Below are 18,802 nucleotides of genomic sequence, written 5' to 3' on the forward strand. Positions count from 1 at the left end.
GGCTCTCTAGTATTTTGTCCAATTCTACGTCTTCGTCGGGCTGCCGTATGGGCTGTCTGAAAGTACTGTGCAAGCGATGATGGACGTATCATTAAAATCCAGACGATTCTAGAATAAATGGCACTTTACTGATATATCTTAAACCGGTTTGAGACATCTTAAGCAATAATGTAGAATAGAAGGACATATCAATTAGATTTACATGTAAAGCATACATTTGGATTTTATTTTAATAGGCATGAAACGGTTGGCTGGCTCAGTGCTGGGTCGGTGTAAGCAGGCTGGCTCAGTGATGGGTCGGTGTAGGCAGGCTGGCTCAGTGATGGATTGGTGCAGGCTGGCTCAGTGCTGGGTCGGTGGAGGCTGGCTGACTTGTATATCTTTTTAAGTACGCTTCAAGGTCTCTTTTCCACTCCTTTACAGTTTTGTCATGGTTCAGGCTCATTTGATGTTGTTTTGCGACTGCATTGTTATGGTTGGTAGAAATTCCCATCTTGGCTAGCATTTCTAAAGCTGATTTCTTCGTACCGCCATACTGTAAGATGGCATCTGTGACATAGGCCAGGGCAGACATCCTAGCATCCTTGCCACGAATGGGAATGGATGCTGCAACACAGGTGTGTATCTGCGAGTCATTCGAGATAGTTGACAGGACCATGTGGAGAAGGGGTATCTGTTCATTAAGCTCTGTCTCCATGGCTGTTTATGAAAAGTTATGTAGGTCAGACAGGCGTCGTTTTCAAATGATGCTGGGACTGGGAGATGTGGCTAGCAGGGAGGTTTTCTTTGCCTGTTGTACCAGCTGGTCCCAAATCTTGAGCCTCAGTGTGGGGTGTGTCATGATCTTCTTAGCACATGTATCAAACTTTCCCTTGGCAAGGTTTTCAGCTATGCCAGCAACATGTTATTCTCTCTTCGATTTTTTGCCGGTGCGTAGCACCGGCTTAGAGGCAAGAGAAGCCGTTGCTTGATATTGCCCTTAACTCTTGATAACAGGTACTGCTCTATCTTTAAACTGGTAGAATAAGCAGATACAGAATATCAAAGACCGCAGATTCTCCCGGGCTAGAATAGGTAGCCCTACTTAGGCCAGGAGGGTTCACCCTTCTACATGTTAGAATACCATAGATGTCTCAAGAAATGAACCAGGAGAAGCAGGTCGGAATGGGAATTGAGGGAAATGCCAGATAGACATTTTTATTTCCGAGAAACAAGACTGTATAGCACCTGCTTATGCCTGATCGAACTTCAAAACCAGTGGCCAGACAATAAGATATGCTTATCATATGTATCATTTGTATCATCATAAAGTCTCAATCACCTAAATAAACTTACAACTAAACACTAGGCAACACTTGACCTGACAAAGTGGGAAATTATCTATACTTTCTCTATGCCTATGGAAAATAATACTTTCATTATGCCTAGTACTGAAGAGCAGAAAAGCCAAAACCTGTCAATCAACAGAAACTTAAAGTAATTTTTTTACATAAAACCCCACAATACTAACATTCTTTGCCATTTGTTGAAGGGATGGTGTGAATAAGCAAGGCCTGCTGGTATTCGATTATCCCGAAGAAGGTTTCTGTGGTGGTGAATCTTGCAAGTCTATAAAAGTGCAATAATTAAGGGTTAATGACCCGCCCATTTTTTTTTTCACTCTGTGATATTTCTGATATTGCTATACTCGAAATAATGTAGGTAGTGAGCTTTTAATGGAATGAAATCAATGGTATCTAGTATGCTAACTGCGCATTCAATCAAGTTTACCAATGCAGCACAAACTTTGATAATGTCATCTGCCGATAAAACCAGTGTTATGGGGAAAGTACCCTTCAGGATTTTGAAGTCATTCCACCAATTGATATCACGCTCTACATGAAACCCTATTCCGATCTCAAAAATATCAATCGGGCTGGGGTTTTGTCAGTTGTATATTTGACTTGAATTTTTCACAATGAATAATAATCTAACTTGGTCCTTGGGCATTATTAAGGAACTGAACGTATCTACGATAGCCCCAACCTTGTTCTCATCTAGCAGCCCCAGTCCAGGACCCTTCCCCTTGGTGCTGTTGTGCACCATATCTTCTCGTGAAAAGACGTCATTGCAAATGGCTCTCACCCTATCCAAAAGTTTTTCCCCGAGAGTGCCCGCTTCGTCTGTGTGCATTGTAAGAATGAAAATGGTCCAATCTTTCAAAATAATGCCTGGCAAAAATTAATTCAGTTAAAATGTGTTTGCATTTTACAGCAAAGGTATTATTTCTGCTGCAGGATCATACATTGGATAATGCGGCCCACTAACAAACTTTGACATGTTTTATTCAAATGCACAGGCTTGCATGATGTCGTGTCGGACATCCTGAATTGTCCTGAACATCACAAATGGTATCTCCGTAGTGTTGGTGTGGGGTGCTGGTGATGGGGGCGGGCTGGCTGCTGTAGTAACTGTTCGGGGTGTTGAAGGCTCACTTTCTCCAAAGATAGTTTTCAACCGAGCACCCACGGTTGTGGATGCTGGTGGCAGGTTGGGTTGTTGGTGGCTCCAGGTGCCTGAGTCATTTAGAAGACCCAGAAGACTAGTGGATGCGCTGGAGGAGTGGGTGTGCTCAAGCCCCCACTGGTCTCTCTGGTACATGTAGTTGGGGCGGGACTGGCTGGCTCCTTTCCGATGCTCGGAACGACAATATTTTCCAATTCAGAAACAATGGCTTGCAAATTTATGATGTTAAGGAGAGGCATTGAATATCAATAATTGCAACTGTTTCCATGATTCTAGTTCTTTTCTCCTCTGATCTGTATAAGTGATCCCCTGATAGAGGTGGTAATGTTACAGGTTCAGGGATATCTTGCAACTAAATTGGGAACTCTGGAGTAATCAAAGTCCTAATTTCATAATTAGAATCTTACCTGATCAAAGCAGTTGTCTGCTGGCATTCTTGCCTTCGAAGCAAACTGCATTCCGGATGTGGTGAATCGCATCAGAGAAGTCATGGTCTTGCTGAATATGTGATGGGATACGGGGATCTTCTGCCTCGGTGACTGGCGTTCCATCATCGCAGACGATCTTTTTTAACTGTAGCAGATCCTTAATGATTGCCTTATACCTTAAATTGTTGAATTGGTTTTCCTGCTGTAGTTGCTCTGTCTTCTGGCTACCATAGTTATCTGTTCTATGTACTTGATCATAATGATGTACCCGTTCTCCGAGTGACGAGAAGGAGATGTCCCGACACTGAGACAACCCGGACAGATGGTTTGTTGCATCCAGGGCATCCGCCTGCAAGTGGAGGAGGGCCACAGGCAGAAAGCTGCTCAGTTGCTGGTGGATGCCGATGGCGCCTGGATCTCCAGCTGTAACACCCCCCTCCCCAAGTGTACATTGCCAGTGCATTACACTGTGGACAGCCTCCCCCATACTGAGCCACCTGATCGCAAACACATTTTTGAGTTTGATGCGGTCCTCCCCAAGGATATCCACCTGGAATCATAACATAGAATACAGTGCATTTCTACTGTTATGTGTTGGTCAACCTACTTTGTCTCTGCATATTGAATTTTTTTTTACTTTTCATATCTTACCAGAGTCTTGAACTCGGCCAGCCTGTTGGGTGACTGCATGATGTAATGGTACACATTCCCAATCAGTAGTCTGGTGTTCTGGATTGGCTGGATGGTTTTGGCTGCTTGTGAGACAGCCAGGTGCAGTCGGTGGCATACACAGTGGATAGCCACTGTGTTTCTTTTCTCACAGGTCCATCCAGAGTTGTACAGCCTGCAATATGGCCTAATGGATCTCGACTCGGGTGATCTCTTACTAGTAAGTGTGCTGACTGTATCAAACCCATCAAATTCACTTGTCGTGAGGATACCTCAATACCTCCGCCATTCGACAGACACCAGATCCAGTGAGCCTGGATTAGAGGACTGTTTTAAACCCATCGACATAAAATTCCTAAACAAACTATATACTCAATTTATCATCACAATTAACATACGAAGCGTTGAGCTCGGATGCAAACTCATAGCTGACCTCCTGACAATACAAGATACAATGCAAAATATAGAGCCCGATGAATAATACGAATGAAAAAAAGTTACAAAAAGACGGAGACGGACTCTGCTTGGCGAGTACACAAAATACATTATGATTATCGCTGTACGCAAAGTGAACATAATGCAGATTCGATCTTACGTGAGCCAGCTCTGCCCAGATCCGCTCCTCAATGTAGAACTCGTCCATCATCTTCTTCCAGCCGGGCATGATGAATGAAAGAGTAAAAAAGAAAGAGGTATAGCGTTACGTATTTCAGAAAAGTTGCACACCACAGTCTCACACTGAGCGCTCACGAGAGGAATGAAACCACGGAATGCCACACACTGATATTTTACGACATTTCCTGTCACCCTCAAAGGTGTTATAAGACACAGGTCTGTACAGGCACTATCTTGTGCTGATTGGATAAAACATGTAGACAGCATTTCACAATATGCAAATATGCAAAACCATTTGATCTAGAGGGTGTATCATTCAAAGAACTGAGGGCTAATTCAGATCTAAGGAAGACATTTTTTCAGTAGGAAATTTCTATGCAATTAGATAGTCTATTTCTATACAATTTTGACAGGAAAGTTGAAAATCTAACAAAGTTGATTTTCACAAAACCGCTGATAGTATTGCAGATTTTCTACTTGGTGACAATACTATTTGATATTGGATCGTATCTGATAGAGACCTCCTAACTGCTTTGGGTCGTTCTTTTTGGACTGATTTTCTTATTGTCTCCAGAAAACCAGTACCGAGTGCTAATCTGGCCCTGGCCTCTGTTCCTAACTTGGAGACAGTCTGGAATGTTTATTAGTTTGGCTGGCAAAAATCACACAGGCAACACACGGATACACAACCCTCTTTGATATGTCTATCTTTGAAGTTTGAACAAATTCGCCGCAACCAAAAATGCCTTGGATAAAAGCCGTGGAGAGAGCAACAATAATCGAGTCTACCTTGGCGTCTTTGGTAACCATAAAGCCCGGGTCAAAAAGCGCATACGATTTCTTGCGATGTCAATCCGACAACTTGCCCCTTCTTGAGTTTTTCCCTTTCAGTCTCGCACTAAACCAGTTCCAAAACAAGCCGCTAGGACCCAAACCCAAAGCATTTACACATCAAGAGTTGTCTACCACACAAAATAGTGCAGCATGTCCAGAACCTGAAATATCAAACTCGGAACAATAGAACAAACATTTATTACATCAAATACTTGGAGTGGAGTGGTCTTGGCAGACATTGTATCCACAGAAAGTACAGCACTATCGGATCTTACGATCAGCCTCCCTCGAGTAGCCGTGGTATAGATAGTATGGCAAATATGGTGGTGGACTCTTTTCCTGGCGTCAGCTTTGTTCTGTTTCCAGTAGTCAAGACAGAGCCAATCGTCTTCCACCCACTCAGCAGCCTGATTGCTGATCCACATTTATTGCATAATTTTCCATGGGTAAGAAGGCTTATAACAGACCCACTAAGGGAAAAAGAAACCCTCTTCGCAAAATGGGGAGGTTTGTTATTATTCAAATGTAATTTTTCATGTATACTGCTAGTCCAACCTCCCACTGTTCTATAACGATGTCATGTCCGCTTGGGAAGAACTGATATAGATTTGCTCTCAAATTATATTGAATAACAGATACATTTTAATTGGAACATCATCTGTATACTATAATACATGGGCCAATGCAGGCATTCTATATCTCAACGATTTGTTAAAAAGCGATGGAACCTTCTATAGTATGAATGACCTACACAACATATACAGTATTGAAATCAACCCATGTCATGTATTGAAATACAACTCTCTTAAAGCAGCGATATCTCAGAAATGAAAAGTGTTTAAAAAAGATAGAAGAAAATGCAATCATGAAAACATACATTATATGGCTAAGATAGGCCCTCATACCCTCACATGTAAGAAGATATATGATATTCTAATACAGATACAATTTGTATCACCAGGTCAAGATAACAACATTATACAAAAGATAGGAAGTGGTAACATTGAAAATGCATATACCAATGCATTTGCAAAAGACACAAAACTACAATGTTTTCAGTATAAGATTCTACGCCAGTATCTTGCGACAAACAGCTGGCTGCAAAAAGTTAACATCAAACAAAGCAACAAATGTAATAAATGTAAATGAAGAACATACTATTGAACATTTTTTTCGTTTCACGAAAATGTATTTATGCCTACCTTATCGGCCATTAAACATCAACGTAAGACCCATAATCACTCCACGCTATCTTTTGGTGCGAGTACTAGAACTTTAATTGACTGGCATGAAAAATAAAACATGACAAATACATACTATGTTCAGATTCGAAATGAAAAAATCATTGCTCAAATTGTTACACCTGGCATATACCATCTTTTCACTCATTTGTTTCTTAAAATATTTTTAACATACTAGAAATATCCTAATCTACAATTTGTCACAATTTTTTCTACCCGCCAGTACAAACGTTCTAGTTATGCGAGGATAGTAATAGTAAGATAACTTGGTAACATTTTGCGAAATAACCGAGTAAAGGTAGCTTGAAACATCAAAGCTATAACAATAGGAAGTACAAACGTTCTAGTTATACTACAATAACAATGAACTTGGTAAGATCTTGCGATATAACAGAGTATAGTAGCCTGAACAAAACATCAGCGCTTAATCCCCATAGGAAGTATAAACGTTCTAGTTATACTGCCGTAACAATGGACTTGGTAAGATCTTGTGATATAGCAGAGTATCGTATCTTGAACAAATTACAACGCTATAACCATAGGAAGTACAAACGTTCTAGTTGTACTGCCTTAACAACAAACGTGGTAAGATCTTACAATATAATTGAGTATTGTATCATGAACAAAATTCAACACTGTAACCATATGTAGTTCTAGTTGTACTATCGAACAATGAGCTTGGTAATACCTTGCGATATAACGGATTATCCTAGTTTGAAACAACAAAACTATGGGCATACATGCCTAATAATCTTCTTTAGTTGAGGTGTATCTAGCAACGACTATTTACTAACAGAATATTAAAGTAAATATCCTTATGGCAGGTTCCCATGTTGCAACACATATTGCAATAACCATTAATTATGTAGAACCTACAGGGCAGCACACCACAGTACTATTACAAAAATAACATAACTTGGGAATTGCCATACAAGGAACTAAGAACTTACTTCGTTATATCTTAACATAGCAAGCAACTCGAGAAATTAATACACAAGTCGTATTCCTAAGCAAACTTATAGACTAGTGCCACTATCCTTAAAGCAAGCACCTAACATAGCAACACATTTTTGTACATGTCGGGCATGTAGAAAAAACAGGGCAACTCACCACTGTAATATTAGTCTCGCGTATACCCTAACATCAATCAACGAACTCATACCCAATCGACTCCGCCCTCATTCTTTTAAATGCGTATATATTTCTTAAACGCATCAGATGACCATCTTCCCAGGCGTTGTATGGTGTCATCGGAAACACCTTGTATTGCAGCTTGAGTTGCTGCCCCAATACGGAAAGAATGTGACGTATATTTGTGCGGGTCTAGATTGGCTTGTACTACGCAAGCCTTGAGGACTTTGGTAAAGTGATCACTACTGACTGGAGAACCATTTGAGCTGGTGAAAAGGCATCCCGATTTACCCCCACGCCTCAGGAGAAAACGCTCAAGGCTGCTCACTGGGCAGTACTTACAGCCCGGCTGTGCTATCATGGAAAGGGTCGCTGGAGTAGACGTCTTGCTATGCTTATATGTCTTGAATTGAACTTTGATATATGATGTTGCTCCACTTTGATCTGGTACTGCAGTAATATCATCCAGGTTCAAAGTGTGTTGAGAGGTGTTAGTTATTGTGACTTCTCCTAATCGCGCAAAAGAATAATACATGAACAAAAACATTGCTTCGAAAAGGCACTGATCATAATCCCTATTCACAATGTGCGGTACAATGTCACTCAATTTCTGGAGGATTGTGGGTGTTATGGGCAGCCTACTATCCGGGACATGGTGTTTCTGAATTGAATGCACCAGTTTTCGAATGAGGAACGTCGAAGTAGGATCTGGGAGATTGTGAAGCTTGTGCATGAAGCTTATGGCCGAGAGCTTAGACGTTATTGAGGATGGAGCGAACCCTTCTTGGTGCAAAAAAGTAGCAAACTGGCCTATAAGCATTTCAGGAATAGGCAAGTGTACCAAATGCTGACCATGAACTGATAAGGTGAAACGACGAAAATGTTGCCATGCCAAACGATAAGCAGTTACCGTAGCTGGGGCCAAAGAACAAAACAACAATTTGTTTACATCATGATTAAGTTGCTCGGCTGTAGAGATGGTGGAATGTGCGTTGGAAACTGATTCATATGTGGGAACCTCCGTCGAAACGTGTCGATCTGAAAACGAGATAAACAGTCAGCCATTTCGTTCCTTTTCCCAGGGATATGCACTGCCTTACATAATATGTTCCTTTGCAAGCTGATCAAGACAAAATTGCGTACCAATGGCATGATTAAAGGGTTCCTGGAAGTCTGTCTGTTAATGATATACACTAAGGCTTGATTGTCTGTGTGGAGCATGATACTACGATTTGACCATTCTTGTCCCCAAATATGGAGAGCCAGGACGATGGGATAAAACTCCAAAATAGTAATATTCGTGGATCTCATCTCCTGTGGCCATGCTCCATAAAACCATGCAGTTCCATACGTCGCACCATAACCCAACGATCCAGCCGCATCAGTATATAAATTCAAGTTTGTGTCATGTAAAAAATGCTCATCAATGAAAAAAGACTTGCCGTTGAAATGTTCTAGGAATTGCTTCCACATCCGTAAATCCTGCCGTACCCCTATGTCAATATTTATCAGAGTGTCTCCAGGCTGCTTTGCTTTAGTTAAATCTATGAGACGCCTCAAAAAGGCCCGTCCCGGAGAAACTACCTGGCAAACATGGTTTAGTAATCCTATCAATGATTGAATTTGTTTCAGGGAAGCTGATGAAAAAAGTAGGAATTCTTGAATGGTAACCTTACATTTCTGCAGTTTGTCAAGGGGTAGACGTGCCTCCATTTTAATTGTGTCTAATTCAATACCCAGAAAGGTCATTGTTGTATCAGGATGAAAAGTTTTTTCCTCTGCTAAAGGGACCCCAACCTCCTGACACATATTACTGAATAACTCAAGATCCCGTTCGCAGGATGAGTAAGTGCTATTAGCAAAGAGGAAATCATCTATGATATGAGTGGGATAACGTATATTCAGCTTCCTTACTGCTATCCATTCGAGTGCCGTGCTAACTGCTTCAAAAATGGCACAAGATGTAGAACATCCCATTGGCAAACACCTATCGTAGTAATAACCATCGTTAAGGTAAAACCCCAATAGGTGATGATCATTTGGGTGCACAGGAATTATACGAAAGGCGGATTGAATATCAGTTTTTGCTAGAAAACAACCCGGGCCTAGCGTTTTGATATGTTTGATAGCCGAATCAATGTTAGCATAAGAAACCGAAGAAAATTCCCTTGGTATTCCCTCATTTACTGCGCTGCCAATCGGGTGAGATAAATCATGTATAATCCGGTACTTACCAGTAGTCTTTTTTGGCACCGCATAAATTGGGGATAAGAAAAGGTTATGAAAAGGTGCTGTCTTGAACGGTCCTGCAATTTTTCCTGTCTCCAGTTCAGATTGAATTCTCTCCTGAATGATTGGGAATTGTGACGAACTGGGCAAGATTACCTTTTGTTTCGAACGGAATCTTGGACCAAAATAATCTAAGGGAAAACCAACAGAAAAACCGTGAATTAAATAGTCTTTCTCCTGTTCTGTATATCCATCTAGAAAAAAGGCTAGTTTGTTAACGTTTACGGGGGTTGGTATTCCTGTTCTGGCTATTACGCGGGCAGTTGAAGTTTTTGTGTGCTCCTGAGCATGTTGGGCATGCGTGCTTGTATGGGCAACTTGCCGCGAAGCAGTTTGATGCAGCTGAATGGTATCGAAAGCAATAGCCCAACGGTAGACTGTTATTGCTTTGCTGTTGATTGGGTTTTGTTGTCAAAGAAGTTGGTTTGACATGACTGAATGCGTCCACATACAGCTGCATGTTCGGGACATCCCATGGGGTACTTGGGGATGCGTGCCTAAGCTGCCTAAAGAGAGCATCATAACTACTCTATTGTGCGCCCCGCTCTGCCAAGGAGCGAATCAAGTGCGCATATGCGATCAGCTGAGGACTTCGCGCTAAGTGCTTTTGAATATATATGTAATGGTATATAGAGAAGGCCATGGACCACTGTGATAAGGTGAGCGATTGCTTTGCCCTATCTTCCGCACTGTTAGCCAGCGTCAATGTGGGAGGATCCCGCTAGAGTATCAAGGTTAACTGTGAATTGTTGACGAGGTCGTGAGTTAGGCAACAGCTGTTTGAGCTCAACGAATTTATCCTGCCAGATCTTATCCTTAATTCCATCAGATATACCCGTGTCTAACGGGAGGTGAACACCTGCTTCTAGTAAGCGGGTACCCATATCCTGATTGGCCAAGAGATCACCCAGTACTGACGCTGACCGAACCTGAGCGGAATTGTTACCTGTATAAGAGCTGATACCTGTACTCATAATGCTAGATGCTAGTGTAGCACCAAGTCCATCAGTCCGTGTAGGCAGGAGGGCTGGTGGCTGCAATCCGAATACAGAGTTTGTTGAGTATATGGGAATCGTGCTCGACGTAGTGGCTGTTATTGTTGACGTGACTTGTTGTAGTAGTCCTTGATTCGCCGCACTTGTAACGCTGGGTGAGACTGCTGGTAGCACACCTAGCAGGCCAGTGCTGCTCACTGTTGTTGTTACAGTTGTGCTGACTGCTGATGTGTGAGGGACATTGTCCGCGTCCAGCTTATCTGCTAATCTAGTTGTTATCTTCTGTAGGTCATTCAACTGTTGCTGAAGCGACTTCAATGACAGTTTTTGTGGAGGGAGTCTAGGTGGTGCAGGGGGGGGGGGCAGTCCCACTGTCGGTCGTTGCTCTTGTATTAGGTCTCCTCCCATTGTTGTTTCCTGGGTGAGGGTTGTCTGTCACTCCCTGGTTCCCTTTCTTCTTTTTAGATCTTTCAGATGGTGGCATCGCTAATACTCCGAGCAGAATAATAATTGATCATTAAAAGAAATGCAAAATATATAGAAATTTCCTTGGACCAAGAGGCCATATAACCCATGTATCTCTACAAAAATATGCGCTCGCGATAATATATATCAATAAATTCAATATAAATACTATAATCACATTAATAATAGTATAAATATTTCAGCTTAAGGTATAAATTGTTGTAAACAATGATCCAGATTAGATGTTAATAATACAAACATAACTTTACTCACTGGAATCCTTAGGCAGCTTACCATCAAGGATCCTTTCTGCCTTAGTGGCGGACTCTCAACTCAATTGTGACAAATCAGGGTAAGCACAGAACTACCAAAAAGGAAGTATGCCAACCTTCCTCCATGCACTGCAACACCCGAGATCCCTAAAACACTCAACAAGTCCACCCACCTTTGGGTCATGCTTCCTCTTAGGGAATTAAAGTAATGAGAAAGACTGTGCGACAAAGTCACAACACCAAAATTAACCTGTGTTAACCCTCCTAGCAGGTCTAACAGGTAAAAAATGTATACATAGTCACATCACCAGAATTGACCTGTGTTAACCCTCCTAGCAGGTCTAACAGGTAAAAAATGTATACAAAGTCACATCACCAGAATTGACCTGTGTTAACCCTCCTAGCGGGTCTAACAGGTAAAAATGTATACATAGTCACATCACCAGCATTAACCTGTGTTAACCCTCCTAGCGGGTCTAACAGGGAAAATATGTAGACATAATCTCATCACCAAAATTAACCTGCGTTAACCCTACTAGCGGGTCCAACAGGCAAACTATGTAGACATAATCACATCATAAACAATAACCTGTGTTAACCCTCCTAGCAGGTCTAACAGGTAAATATGTAAGATAATGGTCTGTAGATCATACTGTCTCACAGCCAAGGATGTCAAATATCTCTCAAGCAAAATAATAATATTATAACTGTGTCAAATAATCACAGCCACCCTCCTATCAAATCATCCATGCCCAATATATCAGATAATAGTCTGTGAATCGCACCGAAATACCGCTAACAAGTCACACCATTGCACAAACTGGATCTAATGAACCTGATAAATACAGGGCAGCTTACCACTGTATTCTAAATTATCACGTGCACAAGAAAAATGAATAGATTCAATCCACCGCTTCCCCCTTCTCACAGGGCGTATCTAAAATACAGGGCAACTTACCACTGTAGTCCAAGCGACACCAGATGCCAGCCAGGGAAGGGTGGGAGGGCACAAAAGACACAAATACCAGTAATCTTCCTGACCAAACTGTTGTCCAAACTTTGGAGCGCTGTGAACTGGCTGAATTTTCGTATGCCAAGCACATGGTTTTTCAGTGCGTTGATTGGCTAGAACGGAAACTTCTGCGAATGCTGATTGGCTGTTCTAAATAAACATTCAGTTTAGTGATTGACCCCTGTATCCCAAATCAGGAAACCCCTTGGGCCCTTACAAATTATATAAAGCCATACCAAATCCTACCAGGCCGTAACAAAACAAAATGACCGTCACGTCCGGCCTAAATTTTTATTTTTACATTGTCATGTCGAGAAGTTGTACTTTTCTGGAAACACTTGTGCATGGTGGAAAATCAAAACACAGCAGGACTTGAACATAGAATTAAATTATATACCAAATATCTGAAACATATAGAGACAACAAGCTTCTACATTGTATCCGTATTGCATGTAATTTACACCTGTTTTTTTAAGGATTCGAAACCAAACTTGAAGTATTTTAAAGCTAAAATTGCCAATATGCCAATGATAGATATCCCTTAGATACACCTGTTAATTCAATCACAGACCAATGATCAATGGTTGTTACCCCTCTCTCTTTCACCCAGTTTTTTATACCTCATGTTAATGTTATTTCTTCCTTAGTACATGTATGTGCTATTGTGTATCATGCTGAAATACTGAATAACGTTTTATATATTTTAAAAATATATCTTTAAACTTATTAACAATGTGTGGATCGTTGAAATCCTTCATGTTGGATGGTCCTGTTGGCAGGAGGGAATGTTACATTGATGTCCATTTAGGTGCCGAATATGCATTTTGAAAGAAGTCTTAAAGCCAGGATTAATGTTAAACAGCCATCCTCCTATGGCAAACCGTTATTATCATATTCTTACAGTTTGATAATAATAATGATGCATACTACCTCGCTACTGGCTTGTTTTCCCCAAGCTAAGGCCTTCCATCATTTTAAGGATCAAATAATCAATAGTTGAACATCTGCACATACTTTTCTACTACATGTATATAAAATACAAGTGTTTCTACTACATGTATATAAAATACAAGTTTTAGATATAGTGAATGTCATTGAGTGATATCTTTGAAGTAAAGTATCTTGCTATTACACATTACCTGATGCACCGCCGCAAGTCTGTGTATAACAGCAGGTGGAACAGCAGTCGATGGTTGAACTTGTACTGTTCGTCGTCTACCTCCTGCGAGAAGGGACAATATACAGGGCAATTAGTTGCTGACGGAGATTAAAGCTCTTTTTTTTATTATTGCAACAGATAAATACATAACATGATGGCGACACACTCAAGCTCAACATGCTTATTTTCGTGCCGTCATAAGGAACAAACTGAGAGTACAAAAGAACATTGAAACAAATACAGACAAGCAAAGCATATAACAAAAGTAATGTTAAGTAACACCATATAACAAAATCATAGAATATAAGAAAATACATTTGAATATAGGTGGATATTCGGACAGGTACTCCGGGCCAAGCTGGTAGGATAGAGATTCACTTATTCAAATCTTTTTGTTTCTTTTATGAATGATTGTACATGCTGTAGAAGTTTTGTGTTAATTGAGTTGGATAGAAATGCAGACCCACGAATCATTAAATGGACTAAATCATTATCCGAGAGATTGTCCATGTTTATAGCAAATCCAACCAGCTTATGCAAGTTGCTGAGGAGGGAGATACGGTATTGGGTGTAGTTGGGGCAGTACAAAAAATAATGATGAATACTTTCACAATGATGGCCACAGGCGCTACTAGTAACAAGATTGTGAGAGTACAAGTTGGAGTTTCTATAAGTACCTAGGCGGAAACGAGGACCTATGCTGAAGTATGGAACAGAGACAGGCCGCACGGATTTGACCATTTTTTTCTTATAGTGAGGAAGACTTAAGGAACGATCTGCTAGGGTAAGGTTGTTCCAATGATACGTTGCATAGGGAATGAACGATTTCTTACAGCGGGTTGTGGTACATTTTAGTGACAGAAAGTCGTTTTTATTACGAAGGTCATAGGAAGCAGAGACTGATACTAAGGGTGGTATCAAATCATTTAAATATTGTCGAGTATGGCCATGAACGATTTTATAGAATAGGATAAGAGTCTGAATTGTCGGCGGTCGGATAGTTTTTCCCATACCAGTTCAGTAAGTAGAGAAGAGTATGAGGACTCCCTGATGGCACCAGCTACAATTAAAGAACATTCGTATTGTATACGTTCAATGAGATTCGAGTCTGAAGTAGTGCAACCGTGCCAGACTACGCCGCCATATTCAAGTAGAGGACGGATAAACGATTTATATATATAATTATAGCTCATTTGTGTTTAATGAATCAAACCCTCTTATTGTCCCACCAATGGATGTAGATACGTGCCAGTGGTTTCCTGCTTAATGTATCTGTATGCACTCAGCAGTAGCTGATACAGGACTTTGGCAGTTGACTAATGTCAGTGCACGTGTGCCTTTGGGCTCACTGTTTGTGAGAGGACGGGGTGAGCTTCTAGCGTTTTCCTTCACCCATTTCAGACTTTGTAGTTGGTCTGACTCTGTCTGCCTAATATGCTTGGCTCCACGAACTTTCTTACAAGTTGCCTGGTCTCATACGACAACCTACAGATAACAGCAATCCTAATCAATATGATTCAATGATAAACAAAACATAAATGTGCACCATCTCATTCCCAAGACACATATATGTATATACTTAAAGGCAGATGCACTGTGTGCTTCTATGTCCATGGATATGTATACAGATGTGCAGTTACACAGGGAAACACAGTCATTCATATGACTTGAAGAAAACAGTTCACACCTGATGTGGAACACCAGCCACAACTGTCTTCTGCAAACTGCAGTAGAATCCGAATGTTATCTGAAGTCTTTGCTTCATCCAGATCCAAAACTTCTAAGGGCGTGTATGACGACTTCTTCACTGCAGGGTTGGTCTGTCTGGTGTTGTTGCAAAACTTGTGGAATGCCGGAAACGTCGCCACCAGAACCTGCAAAGTCCTTGTGATGAATCTGTCCTTCTGGGCCTGGACGTCATCTTCGCTAGGAAGAATGTCCAGCTCAGTCAGGTCTTGTCGCTTGCCCTGTATGGACATATTTATATACTTTCATTACATTAATAAGGTGCTATTCATGTATAAAGCAATAGAAATTTTGTCAACATTTAAACCAGCCTTCAGTATGCTAATTTCATATCTTATACAGCTGTGAGTCACCAATATAATGTATTGTTAATTATGCCAGTGACATGGGCCCCATGATTATGTAAGATTGTAAAAGCGTTAATGGTCATCAATAAACACTAATATGTAAGAAGCATAGTTTCTGTGTCTCACATGCTCATACCTGAGGTTCTTCTTGGCCTAACTTTTCAGGAGGGGGGGGGGGGGGGGGGTTCTTCGCTGGAACAATCAATCTCGTCCAATTATGCATTTCAGCATGGCGTTCTGGAGAAGGTACAAGAGGCATAAGTGGCAAACCCGATGAGGGCATATAAGTTACAGTACATGTGGTTCATCGTGGACCTCTTCTCCTATGTTGTATGACTTAAGTCTTTCCCGGGTGTTCACGACATCCGGCAACACCTCCTGTCTAAAAGACTGCACCAGCCGATTGAACATTTTCGGACTGGAAGCCCCCCAACAGCCTTAGTATTTTTGAACTCGGCTAACAGTTCTTTGGACTTCTTGTCTTTGTTATCCGGCGAGCTTACGAGGCTGGCCGTCTTGTTAAGGATAAATCTGAATGCGTTGAGTTGATCACCAGCCTGTAGTGTAAAACTGAAACGATATCTTCCAACTTATCTGAGGTACACGGCACTATCTTAATGCAACAGATTAAAATACAACAGATATAGGTCTGACAGTAGAGGGGGACCGGGGACAAGCTGCACTGAGATTTCTCTAAAGATTTCTTGTTTTTCGCCCGATTCTGTGCTGTTTTCTCGTTGTTTCCTGGACAGTGGACATCTCGCCGCCATGCCGTACAACTCGGAGTTCAGCTTCAGCGTGTTGGTGGGCGGCCACGCCATTCCCGAGTACGGCACAGGCGGGCAGGTTTTCGTGGAGTCCAACTTGTACACCCCAGCGTCCTATAAGGAAAAGGAAGAAGTGGTCGTGGACGGACAGACGGAAGTGAACGAGTGGCCGGTGACTCCGTACACGATCGAGATCACGACCAAGCACCTCGCGCCACGTGCTCGCTACACCGTCAGCGTCGACGGTTTCGTGGTCACCAAGATTCCGCTCACAGGAGGGAAGACAAGGGTTGTCAAGGGGTTCCACGATAACGAGAGAGGTGGCCTGGCCGGGTTTGTCTTCTCACTGCCCAGATACACCAAGAACGAGAGTGACGGAGGAAAGCAGAGCCCGGAGGACGTGGGAACCATCAGGGTGACGAGCAACGACACCTGGCAGGAGTGGCTGCACCGACCAAGGCCCGTCACTAGGGGGCGCAAGGGCACAGCGTTTGTCCCAGCCACCAAGAGGGATGCATTCACCGTCACGGGGGGTCAGTACACCATGGTGACCACTCGGATGGGCCGGAACATTCCTACACCTGGTCGCTGGACCAGCTTCGTGCGCCGGTGGAAGTGGGCCACGGGCGTGAGGCGCGGCGTGCTGGAGGTCAAGTGTCGCACGGGGGACGCCGTCAGGGCGACGGGCTTCCAGATCAAGCCGTATCCCGTCGTCATGGCAGCAAACAACAACATCTCACCTTATCCCATCGTCTTAGCCGCAAACAACATCTCAGCAGGTATAAGCAGCGAGGAGAAGGAGGTAAGCGCGGGTGTTGTCTTATACAACAACAACGACAATGACAACAAGTTGGGAGGACCCTTGTCTGCTAGCATTAACATGGAAGAGAAGCAACCAGGCATTGCAGGTGTCTTATCCAACAACATCAAATGACAACAAAATACCGTCAGTCAGCAACAGCCAGGAGGTGAAGCAGTCAAGTATCGGTGGTCTTGAGTTTCCGCCTTTTGCTGTCATCAAGAATTTGGGAGGACCCCCACCAACAAGCATCAGCAGAGAGGTGGAACCGAGCACCAGTGGTTCAGACGTCCATCCATGTCTTAACAACAACAACAACAACAACAATTTGGGAGAACCCCCACCAACAGGCATCAACAGAGAGGTGGAGCAGCCGAGCACCAGTGGTTCTGATTTTCCGCCTTCTCCTGTCAACAACAACAACAACAATTGGGGAGGCCCCCCAACAACAAGCATCACCAGAGGTGGAACCGAGCACCAGTGGTTCAGACGTCCATCGGTGTTTTCCTACTTTGCTGTATTCTGTCAACAACAACATCAACAACGAAAACAATTTGGAAGAACCCCCAACAAGAAGCATCAGCAGAGAGGTGGAACCGAGTACCAGTGGTTCAGACGTCCATCCATGTCTTGTCAACAACAACAACAACAATTTGGGAGAACCCCCACCAACAGGCATCAGCAGAGAGCTGGAGCAGCCGAGCACCAGTGGTTCTGAGTTTCCGCCTTCTGTCTTCGAATTTCGAATTCTACATTTGTTGCTTCTACAACACTCCTTTCATTAACCACAAAGTCACTTGTCTTCATACTAGATTTGCTCATTTTACTGATCTTACAAGGACTCTTCGAACTTTCACTATCGCAAAAGAATTTTCTCTTTGTAGGAGAGAAGCAAATGCCCTTCTTCACAACATCATCATCTCTTCGCGCCCTCTTTCAGTTCTGAGACATTGTGCACATAGCTACTCATGCCATCTGACGTCTCCATCCTGAGATAACAAAAAAATAGCCATCAAATTAATATATCAACAAATTCAACATCTCATAAAAATCTACTACCTGCAGGTATAATACAGTATTCACACAATCCAAAAAGGCATTTTTAATTATTTTAATAGTTATGTTCTTCACACTTGACAGAAACATATACACAAAAACACTACCAAGAAAAATCTTCACGAAAGTAATTTGAACACATTTCAACAATCTCTTTTAATAAGATATGCACAAAAGCTACAACTGCAACATCTATCAAGCACTATTTTGCATATATCACTCAATACAACCCAAATAAACATATCAAACTTTCTCATATTAACTGTATTATTACAAACTATAGACATACAAATGTACTTTCCATCAAGCAACCTATGTTGGCTATCAATCAAAAACAAAAACTGCAAATGGAACTTGCCTTAGTGTAATAAACTTAGACTGTCATAGAGTTGCCGTTCATTGTATAATAGATTGACATGGAATTCAAAATTTAAATTCCTCAAACACCCTATAGAACTGTATAGTACAGAAA

The 18,802-nt window shown here is 42.0% G+C and overlaps 3 protein-coding genes across 5 annotated transcripts; 1 reads left to right on the forward strand and 2 right to left on the reverse strand.

Annotated features, from left to right (window-relative positions):
- Window positions 1–2,916: 2,916 nt before the first annotated feature.
- On the reverse strand, window positions 2,917–4,634 carry LOC118418251. The gene is made up of 2 exons (XM_035824096.1): window positions 4,198–4,634; window positions 2,917–3,483 (listed from the first exon to the last, which is right to left on the reverse strand). The coding sequence occupies exons 1-2, from the start codon at window positions 4,264–4,266 to the stop codon at window positions 2,917–2,919; spliced, it is 636 nt and encodes a 211-aa protein (XP_035679989.1). The 5' UTR covers window positions 4,267–4,634.
- Window positions 4,635–6,543: 1,909 nt separating this feature from the next.
- LOC118418657 lies at window positions 6,544–12,761 on the reverse strand. Of its 3 annotated transcripts, none has more exons than XM_035824664.1 (3): window positions 12,403–12,761; window positions 10,677–11,199; window positions 6,544–8,461 (listed from the first exon to the last, which is right to left on the reverse strand). In XM_035824664.1, the coding sequence occupies exons 2-3, from the start codon at window positions 11,113–11,115 to the stop codon at window positions 7,479–7,481; spliced, it is 1,422 nt and encodes a 473-aa protein (XP_035680557.1). In that variant the 5' UTR covers window positions 11,116–11,199; window positions 12,403–12,761; the 3' UTR covers window positions 6,544–7,478. The 3 variants fall into 3 exon arrangements, with proteins under 3 accessions (XP_035680557.1, XP_035680558.1, XP_035680556.1); XM_035824665.1 differs by lacking the exon at window positions 12,403–12,761 and adding an exon at window positions 11,446–11,493 and having other exon boundaries at window positions 10,677–11,193; XM_035824663.1 differs by lacking the exon at window positions 12,403–12,761 and having other exon boundaries at window positions 10,677–11,428.
- A 3,598-nt stretch (window positions 12,762–16,359) lies between these two features.
- Window positions 16,360–17,586, forward strand: LOC118418658. Its single transcript, XM_035824666.1, has one exon. It carries the CDS (start codon window positions 16,477–16,479, stop codon window positions 17,407–17,409), a length of 933 nt encoding a protein of 310 aa, XP_035680559.1. The 5' UTR covers window positions 16,360–16,476; the 3' UTR covers window positions 17,410–17,586.
- The last annotated feature ends 1,216 nt before the right edge of the window (window positions 17,587–18,802 follow it).

Source organism: Branchiostoma floridae, chromosome 6 (genome assembly GCF_000003815.2).
Source record: "Branchiostoma floridae strain S238N-H82 chromosome 6, Bfl_VNyyK, whole genome shotgun sequence".
NCBI classification, from domain to species: Eukaryota; Metazoa; Chordata; class Leptocardii; order Amphioxiformes; family Branchiostomatidae; genus Branchiostoma; species Branchiostoma floridae.